Source organism: Rhipicephalus microplus, chromosome 1, assembly GCF_043290135.1.
Source record: "Rhipicephalus microplus isolate Deutch F79 chromosome 1, USDA_Rmic, whole genome shotgun sequence".
Lineage (NCBI taxonomy): Eukaryota > Metazoa > Arthropoda > Arachnida > Ixodida > Ixodidae > Rhipicephalus > Rhipicephalus microplus.
Window position 1 is genome coordinate 212,148,330 of NC_134700.1, and position 19,226 is coordinate 212,167,555.

At 42.1% G+C, this 19,226-nt stretch overlaps 2 protein-coding genes across 5 annotated transcripts in view; both read left to right on the forward strand.

Moving 5' to 3' along the window:
• Positions 1–455: 455 nt before the first annotated feature.
• Ipp (inositol polyphosphate 1-phosphatase) overlaps positions 456–19,226 on the forward strand; it is a 28,065-nt gene continuing 9,294 nt past the window's right edge. The window contains exons 1-5 of one of the 4 annotated variants that reach the window (XM_075891226.1): positions 456–2,557; positions 9,601–9,700; positions 13,033–13,250; positions 16,334–16,595; positions 18,413–18,587. In XM_075891226.1, the coding sequence (XP_075747341.1) occupies positions 9,676–9,700; positions 13,033–13,250; positions 16,334–16,595; positions 18,413–18,587 (680 nt within the window). In that variant the 5' untranslated portion in view covers positions 456–2,557; positions 9,601–9,675. Of the gene's footprint in view, positions 2,558–6,621; positions 9,224–9,598; positions 9,701–10,012; positions 10,062–13,032; positions 13,267–16,333; positions 16,596–18,412; positions 18,588–19,226 lie in introns of those variants that run through there. The other 3 variants (XM_075891227.1, XM_075891228.1, XM_075891230.1) reach the window with 3 other exon arrangements.
• LOC142805896 (uncharacterized) lies at positions 2,731–5,033 on the forward strand. Its single transcript, XM_075891225.1, has one exon. It carries the CDS (start codon positions 3,066–3,068, stop codon positions 4,890–4,892), a length of 1,827 nt encoding a protein of 608 aa, XP_075747340.1. The 5' UTR covers positions 2,731–3,065; the 3' UTR covers positions 4,893–5,033.

A 19,226-nucleotide genomic window follows, 5' to 3' on the forward strand; every position in this document is an offset into this window, starting at 1 on the left:
AGCTCTATAATGTGGCATGCACTCGCGCACTTTATCAGTTGTGAGTGTTTCATGTTGTTGCATGTATGCGAGTGTTCTGTGCTCTAGCTACTTTACCTGTGGAAAATGCCTGTGTGTAAATTTTTCTGCTCTATTTCTGCTCTTCAGTAGGTTCACTTACTCACGCAGTCATGAATAATTTTCCTGAAGCTTAGGTATGGAAAGGATTTCTTTTTTTGCAAAGAAGTTTAATACACGGGATAAAATACTGTTTCATCACCGTTACCCAGCAACTACATCTTTATATAACCCTGGAGGGCATCAAGTCTGGCCCTCTGAAAAGGCATGTGCACAACACTCTGGAGGCAAGATAAAATTGATTTTCTTTTTTTTTTAATCCAGCAAAAGGGTAGTTGTGGTGCTATTTACTAGAAGTATCCCTGTAGTGATGACCTATCATGCTAACTTGCTGGAGTGTAAATAGAAACTATCAAAATCAACGGGTATGACATGTCAGGTGGCATGTTGTTCTCTTGCAGGACACTGCTACGATCTACGTCCTAAAGGAGACAGGGCGTGCAAAGGCAGACACAAGAGGGAATTCGGGACCTTAAAAACACCTGAATTCCTACCAGCTAGCCCAGCCATCCATTATTCTAAGCTCTGCTGTTTACAACTTACATGTTGCACAAATACAGTGTAGAAGCAAACTTGTGTGAATATTGAATTAGCACCCCCTTCCCCATGCTGTCTGATCTTGTGCTCTTGGATTCCTCTGCTTTTTTTTTTTATTTATGAAGCTTTTTTTTAGACATATCCAGTTCCTGATGCAAGATTATTACTAAAAAAGTCCCTGGTGTCATTGTAAATATGTGGCTCCATGGTGAGCCTGACTTCCACACGAGTGGTATTTGCCATTGTGAAGATAGCACTTAAACAAAAGACTACAAGCAAGAAAACCAGTAAAAAAGAAAAAACTTTATGCAAGTGAATCATGATAAATACTTACAGGACTTCATTAGCTCGTGTATACTTCAGTCTACATATGTGTGCTGTGGCTTGTGCAAACAGACAGGTCATAAGAGATGAATTTGGCTGGATATTTTTGTAGTTTAGCCCAAATTGTTTCTCGCCATTGTAAGGAATGCTCTGAAGAAATTTTAAAAAGTAGCTTGACAGAAGAATATCATCTGTTGTTTCTGGTTTTTTATAAAATGAACAGAAGATAGTTGATAAGAAATCACATTTATGAAAGTATAAAGTTTCATGAACTCGTTGGTAGCCAGCTATAGTATCACCCTGCATAGTCTTAAGTGACATTTCCTCATGTGCCATGGTACCTTAAGGTGTCAGAGTAAATTAAAGATGTTTCAGTTCATTTTAGACTTAAATGGCATTTAACTATTGCTGCTGTAATAAAAGAAAAATCTTGAAGTATGCCTAAAACTGGAACATTGAAAAACAACAATGCATCAGTGAGTCATTCAAAAAGATTCGAGGGTCCCAGAAATTCGGGCGAAACGGAAGTTCAGATAAGCCCATTTGGTGTGAGTGTTCAAAATATTTACTGCAGATGCGAGCGCTTTGTAAACGTGCAAACAGCGCATTTGTAATGATGACCTCAGCCTGCAGAGAGTCCCATTTTACAATAGCCAAGATGGTTGCCATAAATTCTGCAATAACTAAAGGAGTGAAGTTAGCTGGAGGGGCAGCAAAAATTTTTCTTCATCTTGCAGTACTTTACAAATCCTGTTGACCAGCTAGGATGAGGGTTGGGGAAATTTTATGAAGGTGCGCATCATCTGTCAAGTACAGACTAGGGCTGTGTAAATTATGTACGCACGTATACTCTGCTGAAGTGGGATAAGTTCGTGAATTATTTTTTCTCAGATCGCATGTTTTGTGACAATGCAGGCACAATGATCACTATGAAGGAACCTGACGATTAATAACTGTTATGTTGGCATGAGCCACATGGTTATATTTCACATATCACTCTATTTGGAAACAGGTGTCAACTGACCCAGGTTAAACGCTATTTCAGATACTAGCTCCAATTCTTTGTAATAGTGAAATAGGCAACTGCATTGTTTGCGATGTGTTGACAAACTATTTAGAGTGCAGTTTCTTTCGTTGAAAATGCATACTGGCTTCCAGATTTCAGAGTTCGCTTAGTGTGTGTGCCTTGCTCTGTTGCTTTCTTCTTCAACAAGAGCCACGCAAAGCCAGCAGACAACTTGCCCACGGCTTAATTCGAAACACCCGCCGTACTGTTCACCCGGATTCGGAGCTGGATAGGACAGTTCCCCTATGCGTACGTTTCCCGCATCCACACTTTAGGTTATGGTTGTGCTGCTGGGGCGAAGTGAGTGGCGGTGACCTGTTTACTGTGTGCGCGCGTTCCCATAGTAGTAAACTGTGAAAACTACGATAGCTCGCGCGATAAGATCGGTATCCGGTTGTTTCGGTTTGCGACGCCATTCGCGCGGGTTCCGGGAAACCTCTACGGGAAGCCGAACGATCAAGGGGCATCTGTTATCCAATTAGGCGCATTTGTGTCGACCGGGCGATGTTGCAGGTAAGCGGACGCTCTTGTATTCGCCTAGCTGCGATCCCTCGCTTGAAATTGACTCATATTGTGGTTCTGGTTAACAACCAGTTTTGTGTTTTGGGAGCGCGGACATCTGTAGCGTCGCCAGTACGTTCACCGCACCCATCCTTCATCGACTGTGCTACCTTGGTGCTACTTTGCGCTAAAAAAACAACTCGAGCTCGTGATGTATGCGATAGGTTTTGATTTGATTTTTTAATGCTCATTCAAACATTCGTTCTTTCTATGCAAAGATGTTTCTTTCAAATGAAAACATTAAACCTACGAAACTTTCACGAGTTCATCGCTTCCTTCGAGGGCCATGTTGTTACAAAATTTACGACACGACGAAGCAATGGCCATGCTACAGTGAACTAAAAGAACTGTAGTACACTGTACCCATGCCGAGTTTAGGCATTAATTTAGGGGATGTTTAACTGAGGGCCATCTATTGCGGCAATTATACAGACGCACACTACCGTGCTCGTCTGGCAAGATGGACGACTTGGAACGGTTTCGGCAGCGGTGGGAGCCGAACGAGCACTGGGCCATGCGTCGGGAGTTCATCCGGCGGCACTGGAACAGATTTTCAGAGAACCGACTCCTCTGTTTGGCCCAGACGTTCGTGAACATGGAACTGCTCGGATGCGCTTACCCGGCCCGTGTAGCAGAACTAGTGCGTGAGTTGGCGAAAGATGTGCCCAGATCGGAGCGCGCCAAGGCTCCCGCAGTTGCGCCCGTCGCTTTCGTGAAAGCCAGCGAATCGCCGTCAGAAGAGGCTTCATCTGCCGTGAGATCGTACGCACCTGTTCCGGACAGGCCGCAGTTTGTGGGCGGGTTCGCTAACAGGGCTGGCCTGGGATGCATAACGGCCAGCAGTGATGATTACGTCGTTCCAAGTAGCGCTGTGCCAGCGAGGCAACAGTTTGTCGGCGGCTTTGCAAACAAGGCTGGACTTGGGTTCGAACCACTCAAGCGGTCAGCAGACGCTGGTGATCTCGAATCTGCGAACGTCGCGAAGGTTAAACGTAAAAAAACCGCCAAGCCGTCCGTGGAGAGTGCCCCCTCGTCTCCCCAAAAACCTCCGCCTCCAGTCGACTGCAGAGATGTCACAAGGCTCCCGAAATTCCAAGCCGTCGCGAAGATGATCAGAGACAACGTGGTCGACGGGCCCAACACGCTGGACAAGTTGCAGCAGGTGTTCAGCAAATGCAGCCTCACCCTGGACGTACAATTCGAGCAGAAACAAGAAGCAGTAATCATGTTTGAGTGTGTCGTACGCTCGAACGGCGAAACGCTAGGAAAAGCAACAGCTTCGAAGAAAAAGGAGTCGAAGCGGCTCGCTTTTCAGGAAATCTGGGACGCTTTTTCCCGTGTTCCGGAAATGCCTAAGCCGCCCCCACGCGTGCCAGCGCCGTCTCGAAATTTAGTAAAGAAACCTGGTGACCGCCGTAACGCCATCAAACCACCAGCTTATCCAGTGGATAGTTGCTGTCAGCAGAAATTGGCAGACGATGATCGTGTACTAGATTTAGAAACACTGGTTGTAGTTCAAACCGTGAATCCTCCCGGCGATGTCATGTCAACATTGACGAGGACGGCAACCGCAAACAAGCTCAGAGGTAGATTTGACGTTGAGTGTACGGATTCAGGGTACACTTGCACGTTTGTTCTCGGGCACTGTGAAATCAAGAACGGTGTAGGCGAGACGAGTCAGGAGGCGAAGCTTAAAGCAGCCTCTGCATCTCTAGCGTACCTTCAAAGTATCGTACCTACACTGCTTTTAAAGCGACGCGTAGATAGCTGTGGTCCCGAGTTGACCAAGAACACCTTTGGTGTCTCTGACGAAAGCAATGGCTCGGAACAAATAACCCCCGAAAACATTGGACACAAGCTGCTCAAAATGATGGGTTGGAGTGGTGGTGCCATAGGAAAAGAAGGTGTTGGCATAGTGGAGCCTGTTATGCTTAAGGAAACGTGTGGCCGCAATGGCCTGGGTTTCGGCGGTCCTGGCCGCATGAATAGCAGCTTCAAGACAAAAGTTCATCAGGTGCTCAAGGAGTTTGCGGAGACCGTGGTAATGCAAGACCTTGTGTTTTCTCCAGAATTTGACAATGAGGAAAGAAAGTTCATGCACTCAGTGGCACGCACATACGGCCTCAAGAGTGTTAGTGTGGAAGGACCGTCGGGCAGGTTTCTCACTGTGCGTCACAAGCTGTCCGTGCGGCAGCTTGTGGATATGATCATTGCTTCTGGACCAACAGAGAAGTACGACGTCATCTTGCCCGGACAGCAAGATTCCGATGAAGAAAGTTGGCAGTAGTTAGTGATACCTCTGTGGTTCTTCATTGTGTGTTGCAGTGAGAGAAGAATAAGTTTCAGCACTAACTATGGACTGAAACTGGACTGTGACATACAAAGTGAAATTACAGTGGTTATTGGAATTAAACTCTCCTCATCTAAAGACTCCTTTGATGAAATTATGAAGAGGTAGCAGAGGCATTTCATCTAACACATTAATACCCCCATCACAGGAGCACACAAAAACTCTTCTACATTAGGGGTGTTTCACATAATTCATAGATTTTTCAGCAAAGAGGCATTACCTCACAAACTAACAGCACCAATGACCTTGTTTTAGTCAACGAGAGTTGCAATGTGGGCTTGTTGGAGATACATTTGAAAGGAGGTTTTGTAACGCGAGGCGAAATACGGAAACGGGAAGGGCTAGACGTAGAGAATAAGATATTCCCGACGTAGCACTCTATCCTTTCCGTGTAATCCTTCCCATTTTCGTATTTCGCCTCGCGCTACAAAAAATTCATTCTTGTTTCAGTGTTTTGTTCCGAATGTGCAGCCGAAGGAGTGGCACTAGCTTTCAAAGCAGAAGTATTGAAAATGAAACAATGTATCTTGATATTTAATGTCCACGTGTCCCTCTCCCATTGTAGTTAACGTCTTTTGCGCATGTCCGTGGCTGTTAGGTCACCAGCGTAGGTTATGTTGAGACGCCGCACATTTTGCATACATGAGTGGGACATGCTTGGCATCCCCCTTGTGATATTCCCGACGTATTCAACGTGCTTCAAGAGTACACAATAAAATAAGTTTTAAGGGGTTTGTTGCTTCTACGAGGTATGAAATTCATTTTTATAATGGGCATTAGTGACAGAACATAGCATGAGCATAAATGAGCATAGGTGCCACTTTTTCTCACAAATTCATAATTTCTAGCGCCCACCGGTTTTGACGCTAATCTTTGACTGCCGTAGAAGAGATTGGCGCACTCAGTTTCAAGAAAGACTTACTGAAAGAGATATTGCTCTCTGTCGTGTGTCTGCATGCATAACTCTTGTTTGGGAGAAGTCTTCTTACTGAAAAGAGTTTGAAGTGCCAGTGTAACGAAGGTATAAAATCGCTGCTGTGGATAGCCTGGCTTACAAAAACCATCATCATTACTACCCTTGCTATTTTCATGCGTCGTATTGAAATGAAGCACACTGCACATACATTTTTGACAAAATTGCATAGAAGGGTGAAGTCCCATTGCGTGTTCCCAGTAATGTTTGACATGTTTGGGAAATGGTTTTTATAAGTAGCTAGGAGCTCTGACACATCTCGTGTGTTGCACTAGAAATATTAAAAAGTTTCATTCCTTTCAACCCTTCTCAAGTTTTTCTCAAAGGAAAATAAGTACAAGTATTATGCAAATGGTCAAAAGTTTTGAACACTAGTATAAAAATTTACTTTTTAGTTGTGCATTCATTGGTCAATATTGCAAAGTATTCATTTTTTCTTTGAATAGAAGAAATAATGCTTTTAGTGCAAGTGGCCTACACCAAATGATTTTGCTTTTATAATAGCTATGTTTGTTGCATAATGACACTTGTTTTTTAGCAAATGCACAGGGTGAATGGCTATTCTCTGTAATTTCTAATCCTTCATCAGTAAAGCATCACTCTTAGGGAATTCTGCTGCTACTTTCTTGTCTAAATATGAGCAAAGCAACTGATATAGTGGTCTTGCCTTAATTTTATTTCTTGTAAGAGCACGTCCTGTAATAATGCTAACATCTTTAATGGATACAACATGACGTGCATGCATAAATCTAGCGGGTGGTGTCCTGATGCACACCATTCACCACCCCGTGTATGCATGTAGAACTAGTGAAAGTTATGTGACAAATTCTTTGTCCTCTTTCTCAACCGTTGTTGTGTTGTCAAAACTCTCGCTGCAGTGTAAACTAATTTATTATGACAAGTGTTATTTGTTGTTACTGTTGTTAATCGTAAATATTCATGCATTATTCATCATAAATTACCGCCTCATAGTCTGACCACTCCCTTTGAGAAAGAACCCGTATCCATGTGTGATGTGCTTTTAGTGTTGAGCTGTTTCTCCTAACTTTTATGTTAATGCATTTCTCACAGTGCTCTAGCTAGATTACAGAAAGCAGGTAACCTACAAGTTCTCTTATACCTTAAATGAAATGGACACATTATGTGCCTTGAATAAACTGCTTCTTGCTAGGTTAACTGAACACGTGTACTATTTCACTTCGTTCACCTTAAAAAAATATGTGTATGTGAGGTGGTTTTCTCATATTTTCATTAGAGAAATTGTACTATTTGAAACACCTCTAGTAATTAGCAGTCAAATGGTGTGTTGAGCTTAATTCACAAAGGTTTTTATTCATACCTAGGTTCTCTTTTTATTCCTGTTGTAATAGTACTGTGTTTGAAGTGGCTGCAAACTGACCGCTAAATATAAATTGAGGCATCAGAGCTTCTTGTGAATATTGGCTAATTTTGGTGGGTACTGAATAAGATTTGGTTTTTCAGTAGGCAAGTAGGCCTTTTCTAGCGAATCATAAATACCCTTGGCACTTTTGCATGTGTCAAAGTACAGTTTTATTCCAAGTTATTAATGCAATCAAAGGAATTTGCTCATAAAAAATAAGTCAGAAAAATGCTTCTTAGCCAATATTTTCATTGTAGTTTACTTTATTTAGCTCTCACTTTTAAGAGCTTTGACTGCTTTCTCATGAAAAATTTTTTAAGGGCAATCGCACATTTTCCTCACACAATAATACTTCTGTAAGTGGATAAATCAATCTCTGTGTCAAGCTGTTTGAATTGTACTATCTGCTACATGATATTTGTACTGGTGTGACTTTCTACCTTGCATTTACTTGAAACTACAAACCCATTGCTCGAAATCATTATCACAGATGCAGCCAATTACGAGCCTAGAGGCTATTTAAACTCAGTTGAAGTAATGATCATTGTTATCAAAGCTGGGCACATTTACTTGCACATCTAAAGGCGACACTTAAAGAATAATGAAATAAAGTTGTTTGTTCTCTCTCTCCCACGTATGATAACTAATTGACACAAGATGCATCATATTTTCCCAAGGGGGTAAGGTGCACTGCATCTTTTAAAAATGTAAAATACCGGTTGTCTTTACAATGCTTCTCTCTATTATTCCTTGCTTGTATGAGGCTCTTGTGTTCATGGTTCTCTTGAACAAGTCTGCGAATCAATAAATACTTTCCATTATGCCCCAAGTTGGTTCGAAAAAAATTTCACTGTAGTGCATTTAAGAAGATAGCAGTCATCAGTGTCTTACTCCCTGGGCTAGAAAAAGAGATAGGGCGGGGGTTGCTTGTTTTTTTGGCAGGTGCTTGGGACTTAGTGCAGCCCGTGATTTCTTTTTTTTTCGATAGGAACAAAGTCAATAATATTGTTGCTTGATTTGGCAGTGATCGTACAGTAATCAGCTACTGAATGAACTTGCGAGAAAGGTGCTCGGAAGCATTCAAATTGATGTTGAAAGGTCCACTTAATGTAGTATTTGCATTGCTAGTGGAATATTTCGGGATGAATTGTTTAGTTGCTTCTGCTCAAAATGCTGTTGAAGTAATGTAGGGAATAGAATCACTTTGAGCACTGCACAAGGGCACACACTACTTTTTGAATGTGGACACTGAAGTATGCTGCCTGCACTGCATGTTGGTTTGCTTATGACACTTTCAGCTAGCATCTAAGAAAGGATCAACAGCTAGATGAGTATGGAGTCGGCAGCCAGAACTATGAATGCCCAGCGTGCAGCCGTGGTTGAGTACACCTCGAAGCAGATCTCCAGTAGACCACTAGCACCTGAGCTTATTACGGTTGCTTTGTAGCAGCTCGATGAATGTCTGCTGCAAATGTGGGCGACGGGCTTGCGTATTCTTTTTCACAAAGGCAGTTTGTGTATTTGCCCAAGCATTTGAAGTTTCATAATATTTGTGGACCAATTCTTGAACGTGGACCTATTCTTGACCGTGGACCATACACACAAGCGATGTGAGCGTACATTTGAGGATTTCTGTTAGGATACAGGACAGACATTGACAGAAATTCAAAGGCTTGAAGAGGCCATTAGTAATATAGCAGGCAATATCGGTGTCGCTGTAGTCAAGGCCATCCGTATGAACTTGCACACATCCTCTATGCAGCAGTGACTGAATGCTCCGTTCCCTCTTCCTGGCTGCATTGCTACTCGGGTCTCTCTAGAATTGCTTCGGGTGAAATGATATCCAATGTTCATAATATATCTGTAACTTTCAACCATGGTGTTTTCGATGATCATTTTGCCAAAGGCTTAAAAGTGAGTAAATTTATCATCGATCTATCAAGTAATCAATTAATAATTGTATTCTGTGAATGAGTAATACTTTTATGTATATGAAGGCAAATCAACACCTCGATTACGTGTCGAACATTATTATGAGACCAATACCTATCATGATTACTGTTTCTGTACAGTTGCTGTGCTTCATTACTGGTGGACTGTACTTTCTTCTCAAGCATATCTTGGCATTGCCTGAAATGGCACAGTCTGAAGCTATTCTGATACATGTTATGCACTGAGAACATATCCAGTTTTTGTCCAAGTGAAATATAGAGAAATATAGAGTTTGACTGCTGTCTTGCAATCGAACCCTGGTTTTTTTCCAGCTCCTCATTCTGATTTTGCTATTCTAGATGATCTTCACTAGTTGAAATTTGGGAAATAGCCTCTGGCTTGTCTCCATTTTAAAACCACTTCGAGCATAAACAATGGCAGCCTCACTTGCACTACAAGGTGAGCACTCTGGCAATCATGTAAGCATTCAAGTCACCTTAAATTTTCCTATTTCTTGCTTGTTTGGATCGGTGACCAGTGCAGATCTGAATATATTTTATATTGGTCACTCATTGACTTTTGTAGATACTGTGCATGGCAATCTGATCGATCTCCATGGTTTATAATGTTTATACAAGAGATCTGTTTGAAAAATTTAACCTCTTATTATGTATCCTTTTTATATAACTACTGTTGGATCTTGAACAAGTCATACTTTAAGTCTAATCAATCTGTTTTGTTTTTTCCGGCCACTGTGAATGCAAACTGTAGCATCTGTGACACAGGGCATAAAGAAATATTGGACGTCGGTACATCTTGAGTAAGTTATCATGAGCAATTTTTAGCTCGCACGGCTCCACCACGCTTAACTGCTTAACTAAATCGCAAAGGAAGAGTTTGATCTTTTATGAGATTTAACTTGTGCAGCAATCTTGTTAACAGTGCTGTTAAAAAGACATTTTTTTGCATAACGTTATAAACTCATGTTTTATTCATAGGTATGTGTGTTAAGCACGGATGTGCATACACCTGCATAAATATGTGGTTATGTGCTTGTGTATATCTACAGGATCCTTCAAGAGGTATAACAGCTGTATCTTACCGGTACCTACCTACGGAGCAAAAACCTGAAGGATTGCAAAGAGGGTTCAACTTAAGTTAAGGAAGACTTAGCAAGCAATGGAAAGGAAAATGAGAGGTGTAACCCTAAGGCACAAGAAGGGAGCCAAGTGTATCAGGGAACAAATAGGTGTTAAGGACATCATAGACGAAATCAAGAACAAGAAATGGTCATGGACAGGTCACGTAACACAGGGAAGATAACTGCTGGTCATGAAGCATCACAGACTGAATACCAAGGGAAGGCAACCGGGTGAGGGGAGACAGAAAGTTAGGTGGGCAGATGAGATAGGCATAAAGTGGCAGCAGCAAGCACAGGACCGAGTTGACTGGCAGAACAAAGGAGAGAGAGGCCTTTGTCCTGTAGTGGGTGTAGCCAGGCTGGTGAGGATGATGACATATGTATACAGCATGCACATACGTGTATATGCATGTATTTATTTGTAATGTGTAATCGTATATGTGAGATTTTCTCTTAATGTTTCATTTATATTTTAGCTGTTCTTCAGTGCTCTCTTGTTAAGTAAAAAGGGCTTAAGGCGCCCATTGAGCTGTATCTCAGCTTTTACTCCCATCTCCACTTTTCTAGGGCGAAGGTAAGATTTGTTGGGCAAGTTGGTTCATTCTTAACGTAGCTTATGGCACGAAAAAAACACGAGAGAAGGACGAGCACAAGCTATCAACTAAATTTATTCAAAAAAGCGCACACATATACATACAGGTCAACAAAGTCACAAGTCATATTTTCAGAAAATACATTCTTTTAGTGGCAAGCACTCAAGTAATCTATCTCAGTGGCACGTAACATGATTGAGGGCTTCGCCATGTATGTGTCGCCTAATCTATTAATAGAATATGCTTCCTCAATTTCTCGTGCAATTTTTCCTTTCATTCTTGTGAGCACCCTGCTCTCTGACTGCAAGGGTGAGCAGCTCACTCCCAGCAGTGTTACGAAAGATTTGAACAAAGTGTCCCCCTTAAAGACGCCTCATGGTCTAACAATCTATTGTTTAAGGACGCCTTATGGTCTAACAATCTATTGTTTACACACCATCCCGTCTGCCTGACATAGCATCTTCTACAAGATAGTAGTGTATCATAAACTACCGTTTTGGAACACTCGACCAATTTATCACGGTGCTTGATGTCACATGCGTGGACCCGCTCGCTCTGTCTAAAAAACTTCTTACCTACAGCCGCACGAATAAATCTGGCCAAGCTTGTCTGTCGATGAAAAAACCACACTACATACGAACCTGTCCCCAACTTTCTTCAGCTGCTCGGAAACCCCGTGAACATAAAGAATGTTTACAAAAGGAGCCCATTCCTTCTGTTTTACTCGGCTTATACCTCGCACTTCCAGCTTCAACATTTGCAAGACCCTTTCGCTTAGGACGGCTGATTGGCATTCTGGGAACCTAGACTGTCGAAGCCTCTCAATCTGCCGTGCAAAACTCTCTTGCATGCGGTGTGGGCACGACTTTTTGAGTGACGCTCCCAGGCAGGCCATCCCAACACCGTTCTTTACTATTTTAGAAATACCCAAATGGAAGTCTGTGATAGGTTTGACACTACGGGGGGCGTACATCCAACATACTTCCACCAAAAGATATGCTCAAATCTAAGAACTATATGCAACCCTTGTCGGGAACCTCACAGGTAAACTTCAGCCCTGACCCGACTCTTCGAAAACCTTCAATCGGTCCTGGTACATACATACCGACAGTTTAAAAAAAATATGTAATCGTCCACATGTCTGAAGGTTTTCACCGCCGCTGAGTCTAATGCAGTCTCTAGCGCACGGTCAACAACACTCAAGAAGATTTCACTCAAAACTAGCGTGACCCTCGAACCATTGCAGACCCCTGACCTCTGAGTGTAAAAGCACTCATTCCAACCAATAGCAGTTGACCCCAGGTACACCAACAGGAGTTCAAGAAAGGAACTCGTAGATGCACCACTCTTGGCCTGAAACCTTAGTTCGTCATTATCTTCTTGAATGCAATTCCTGACGCACCCTGGAAATCTGTCCTGTGGCAATGAGTAGAAGAGGTCTTCCACATCTACAATGAACCCTGACAGTACTTTTACGGAACCTTCCATCAGAAACCTTGCCACTTCCTTTGAATTGTTCACCCGGAAAGGGTCCACTACACAGAGGGATGTCAGATGCTTCAAAAGAAATCCAGACACCTCGCGCTTCCAAGTCCTACATTCGAAAACAATAAGGGGAAAAGGGTTTTCAGCCTTACGTGTGCACTTATATATATATGTGTGTGCTTGTATATATACCTGTATACTGTATATATTTATGTGTGCGCTTTTTCGAATAAATTTAGTTGATAATTTGCATTTGTCCTTCTCTCCTGTTTTTTTTTTTTTGTGCCATAAGCTACAATAAGGTGAAGTAAAGGCTGTTTATTGATTTATGTAATGCCATGGTACATCAGGACACGTTACGAGTGCTGATATTTAGCCTTCAATTTATTATTAACAGTTCTAAGTATCCACATCAGTGCAGGAAAGAGACATAAGATGCAGCACATATAATTGTGATTTGAGTTCGTCTTTGGGAATGTTTGCCTCATTATTTGTTGTACAAGCTTCAGTAAAACCATGCACTGATAAAATATACGTATATTTTGCATGCCTGTGCATGCTTCCTCACACAGAAGAACAGATTGAATGGTCCTTACTGCTCGAAGCCCTTGTGTGTGCGGCTGAGAAGGGAGCCCAGCTGGCCAGAGCGTGCCGTGCCGAGGAGCCTCTGTTCCAGCTGTTAGTTGAGGAGAAAGCTGGCCCCGATAGAAACCCACGATTCGTACATGATTTCAAGACCTTGGCTGATGTGCTCATTCAGGAAATGGTGCGACATGACCTCTCCTGCCTGGTGAGCTATGCTCCTGGTGAGCTTCACATAAAAGTGATGTTTATATACAAAGACTAGAGTTCAGTAGGGGGACGTGTGCATTTTATTTTCCTGTCGTATTCCGTTATTCTTTCAAAAGTTTTCTTTACTCTATTGTGTAACCTGTGCATTTATTCTAACACAAAAGACCAATAGACAGTTTCTCTACAAGCCTTGAAGGGCCACTCACCAGGCCCCATACCAAATTTTATTTAGACAGTGAAAGTTGTTGGGTGTTCAATGAGGAACATTTTGCCACAAAAATTTTTTGAATCGGTTCATCATGAGCGGAAAAAACGGGTTTTTTGAAGCGGCACAAAACAAGGATGAGAGGAGGCAAGATCAAAATGCTTGCCGCTCCTCCGCATAGCCTTCGCAAGCCAAATCTCTTCCCCATCCTATCAGGCATCCGACCAAGAGGTCACGTGTACATTACGTGCCCAAACAGGTCCAACCACCGAGCACGTGAGTGGCGTTGCTGTGTTGATGCGTTATTTTGCGGTCTTCTGCCTGTTTCTGCAGGATGGTTTGGAAACGCTGGCTTAGATACGGTAGATCAGATGAGCACAATGAGTGCGCGAATGCGTAGGAGCGTTCCACGGCGGTCGTCTGCTCGATGCGCTGACCGCAGGTACAGGAACGCATGCGAAATGCCAACACATTAGCCCCTTATCTCATTGCAATTCAGGGGAGAAAAATGAAAAAAAAAAAAAAAGATGCTCACATTTCCTTATTGTGTCGAAATGTTTATCTAGAGCTTTATTATTCTCTTCAAGCAACAAATTAAATAAACTACCCATGCCGTGTTAAATAATTTTCGCTATGTCGCATGCCACTGTTTTCAACGTCAGAGCAGAGTCATCTACGTAGAGTACCAATGTCACTGCATTGCCGTGTACGTAGGGCCATTCATATGCGCATGTCATGCCCTCATTCTCTAGGCGTGCGCCGGCAGAAGGGAGGGGGAGCAGCGTTCATCTTGAAATTTGACCCGTTTCCGTAGTGCTTAGCGTTGCAAATTTTGGCAGACGTGATGTCGAACGCCTCGTCTACACATCGCGCTTGTCAGCTCAAAATTGTCAAACCTGGTGAGTGGCCCTTTAAAGTAGAAATGATGCAGTGATAGATTGACAAATTTTTCTTCGCGAATTCTAATGCTAATTTTACTATAATAGATTCGTTGTTAACTCTGAAAATGAAGGTCACTCCCATTTTTATATTTTGTGGCAGAACTTCAGCATCTAAATGCTTCAGTGTGACGTCGCAGATTTCAAAATTATGTATTGTCTACTGGCTGCATTGGCTTACTAAAACTTCCTGAAACTTTCTGGCTGTATTTGAACACTGTGTGATTCAATTTTAATAGATAAACATTTTGAAGCCTCTAGCATACATCATCAAAATCCTGACGTCATGGTGAATTGGTGCATATACCTCAAGGCAGCGTCACCACCTCTATTTATATTTTTGTGTATCTTCTTGCATATCATGTGGCAAAAATAGTACTCTTGATATTGTTGAAGGGTGGTTTACTAACTTACTAATGTGAAAAATTACCAAATATCTGTTCTACACCCACAGCTGAGAACTAATTCAGAAAGCCAGCCATTGTATTTGCACACTTACACTTAAGAAAAGTTATATAAGTTGCAAAGTGTAAAGGAATAGACATTGAGTGAAAGGATAGCCATGAAGAAAGGGTGATGCTTGATCACTCACCTGCGAATAGAGGTCAAGTTTGCCTAAATTATTCATCGGTGTATTTGCAAAGTTTGTAAACTTGGGGTGTCACTGAAGCTATATTGGTCTCCAGCGACACCTTGTGTTCACAACTTTTTCATCTCTTCAGGCTTCCGTTTTTCCCTGAAACTCTGCCTTTCTTCTGTATCATCTTTGTATTCATCACTGACCTTGCACAGACATGTGCATGGTAATTTATGAGAATATGTGCGAGCTTTTTTATCATGTGTATGTATTAGGCTTGTGCAAGTAGCGAATTTCAGGTTCAAATCGAATTCGAAGCAAATAGTGATTTAGTTTGAAATGAATTTGAATAGTATATATAACATATTATAAAGGAAAATTAGCATATTAGTCATGGCTCAACTAACGTACATAATAACTTTATAGAATTAAAACAAACCACGTACAAATGTAATTATTTTTGGTTTAAAGGAAGTGGAAGCATCTTTGAATAGTAGCAGAATTTGACTTTCGATAAAGTGCAAGTGATAACCTGTGAATTATGTTAGGTTTTAAAATTTGCCATACTTAGAGCATATAAGCTTGTATAAGAAGCTTTTAAAGTTAAAAAAAGGAAGAATTGATGTGATGGTAATATATGTTCATTTAATCTTAAAGTGAAACTTTATGGGCGGTAGCGTGAACTTTTTCTTGATAGGTACTTTCATGGTGTCTCATTCCTATATTGCAGTGAAATCGCCTTTACAGGGAATCACATGCACTCATATACGTTTAGACAAATGTTTTCATGGCTAGCACTCCTCCACTGCAGTTCAACCACCTTGACAGGGCGTTACATGCGGTCTACTATACACCTATTAGTTCGTTTCGAATACTTCGAAACTCGCGATACTTTAAATTTCAATCCAAGCAATTTTGAATACTGTATTGTTCATTCGAATATTTGAAGTGCTTGAATATTCACCCAAGCCTAATATGTATGCATGACAGTTTTACACATGCTTAGTCTTGAAAATGCACAAAAGGCTGATGTTCTTTAAAAGAATCATCCCTTGACGTCTAGAGATTGTTCTGTGGTATCTGTTCCTCAGCATCCTTGTTTTAGCTGCCCCGTTTCAACCTCTGCTCTAATAATGAACTAACCAGCCCTCCTCATGTTGTTGCTGAAGTTGTTTCTAAATGGCTTTGTTCCTCAAGTTGTTCCTCAAGTTGTTTTTAAACGGCATGCAAATGGCCTAGCTGTACTGTCATATGCAGATTGTACTGTCATACATAAAATGTGCTGCCTAGTGCCAGGGCCGGCAAGATGCGACATGCCTCTGCATCGGCAACAATCTTCATTGGTGTCTTTTTGACTGCAGCATCCCGAGCTTGGCAAGTCTCTGCAGGGAGAGGAGAGCAACAAGTTCACAAGCAGTCAGGGCGAGACCATATGCGTGGAAGTCCAGTCAACACAGGAGAAAACAGCTTGGCTGCTGGAGCGTGTGCTTGGTGGGAACGTGGTAGCAGCAAGAAAGTTGGCCCAGATAGTCCACTCAAACCCTGAAGTTTGTGAGGACACAGAGCTCAGTACTTGCCCCGTGGCATGTGTTTCCTCTCTTGGAATCTGGATTGACCCTATCGGTAAGTATGTTTGCTACTGTAGTATGCTGAGTACTATTAGAAAGGTTGATCAAGGAAGGAAAAGTTGAAAAAATGGAAAAATTGTGTATTTAACAATTACATATTAGCTGTTATAATTAGCAGTGCTATGATCTCTTTCTTTATTGCAAACACTCTCTATTTCATTGCGTTCTGATGAACATGAGAGCTTCGTTTTTTGGAAATACTAGGAGTGAGAGCGACATATTTCCCATATACAGCGCCATCCACTTGTAAGATGAACACAGCACAGTGTGGCCACGCTCCGTGCAATGCCAGTGCACATGGCATGGCCAAGCACTAAAGCATAGCGGTGCATCCACAGAAGAACTTACAGGATTTACTTTGCATCGTCTGCTACAGCGCAGAAACTCACTACTCCGCATAGTAGCCACCACGGCCGTGGCGCTGCTCTTGCTTTGCTGTAGTACAGCTAGAGCGCGCTTGTGCACATAACTCAATGTGGTGCGCAGCTGCACCAAATGCTATGGCGCTCTGCAGAATGCAGCCACGCTGAGCCAATGTTCACCCTTAAGAGTGGACGGTTCAGTACAAGCATCCATAGACGTCACCTTTAATACATTACGTAGGGCTCGCTTTAGAAAAAATTTGTCTCGGCAGGCTTTAAAAAATGTGCTAGGAGGTGCACGAGGTGTTTTTTGGCGTGACCATTTCTGTAGTTTCTGTAAAAAGGCTTGTTAACGAGTTGCTGCATGATATGTTTGTCGAAGGCAGCGTTGTCGGGCACGTTCCGTGGCTGGTACTGCACAGTGTTGACCACATCGATCCGATCCGCGCGTTAACCACCCGCCCTCTTATGCCATACTGGCCACTGCCGTGAGTCAAATGCCTATTGCTCATAAATGGCAGACGTGGGGCTATCAGGCATTCTTCAACAGGTTCGAGAGCAGGCAGGTGAGGGGGCTTGGGAAGATATCGGTATTGGTGCATAACACTCATCGTTGAAACTTGTTACATATGCTGCCATGCCTACGAAACGACGAGAACGAAGTGGACATAATTGCAAGGAGGCGAGCGTGCGGGCCATCGAAAACTAATGCCATGAGTGGCAGTGCGCCATTAATGAGCATTGTTGGAATCACTAGAGCGGCAACTGGAAAAGTGTACACTGGTGTACATGCCGGATGCCGTGGCGTCCGGACAAAGCGCAAGCATAAGAAGCTTGTCGAGCAAGCTCTTAAAAAAAAAAAGAACAACATAAAATATAATTTCTTGTTGGAAACTTCATCGGTTGACTCTGGACATGTGCTACACAACATTGTTCCGGCTTTGAAGAAGACAAGTCCACTTGTCGTAACATCGGCTCAAGCACGCAACCCTTGTTTACTGATTGTTTCACAGCATTCTCAATGCAATTTATGTTTATTGAATGTTGCATTCTTAAATGTTGCTAATTACCTTTGCAATCAGTCTTCAGGAGGCTGTGCAACTCTGGATGGCTACAAACAATGCACCATCGGCCTTATATGCTGAACCTGACTGCTGTATATTCAGAGTTGACTTTATATTATATGAAACAGTAAGTAAAACCCTGTGAGCACAGGTGAAGAACGACACGACCGGACATTCAGTACCTGAGGAGCCCTCATTTAATTGGAAGCATTTATTACTTACTTTTCTACAATCCGTAATTCTGTTTTGCATTGCGGGACAAAAAGCAATGGAAGTGCCAATGTTCATGTGTGTGTCATCTGAAACCGTATAAATGACCTAACTACCTGTCTAATGTGACTGTTACCACTTTTACAAAAGCTTCTCTGAGTTTTGTGTTGTTTTAGATTCTACATCTGAGTACATTGCTGGCAAGTGGGGTGATGAAGATGAAGGGAGCGGCATCGTTACCTCAGGCCTTCAGTGTGTCTCCGTGCTAATTGGCGTTTATGATCGGGGAACTGGCCGACCAGTTGCTGGTGTCGTGAATCAGCCCTTCCATCACCTGGATGAACATAACAGGTGGAATTCTGTGTATATCTGCGCCACTTTCATTATAAATGACATTGTTGTAGTCTTTAAGTAGCCGCAGAATGATGAAGGCTGACATTTACACAGAAATTTGTTTAACGATACATTCAGTGAGTCAGTATAAACTAAATATCTCCCCTCTGTTGTCGCATGCAGCTGTGTCCAAATACATTATTACTTTAAAATTTTTCTCATTTCTGAAATTTTAATTATGATTCATAGCCAGGTATTGGCTCAGTTTATAGTATAAACATGCAAATAACTTTAAAGATATTGGTTTTTAAGGTTCATAAGCAAACTGTTTAATACTCGAAACACTAAACAAAGGCATGACTAGGTGGAAATAAGCTGTGATTTCTGGGTTTAGTCAGAATTAAGCGGGATGATTACAAATCTTTATGTGCATACTATGCATGCAAATGAAGGACATGCCATGCTAAGACCAATTGCTGTGCGTAAGTGAAGGAGGATAGCTCTTATAGCAACATACAACATGAAAAACAGTATGACAAAACACTAAGTGAAGTCATTACAGCACTGCCTTGCCCTGTGCTTGATTGCAGCATTTCTTTTACATGTCTGGTACATTGAGGCCCAGGACCATTAGGGTCTTGCCCTTTCTGATTATAA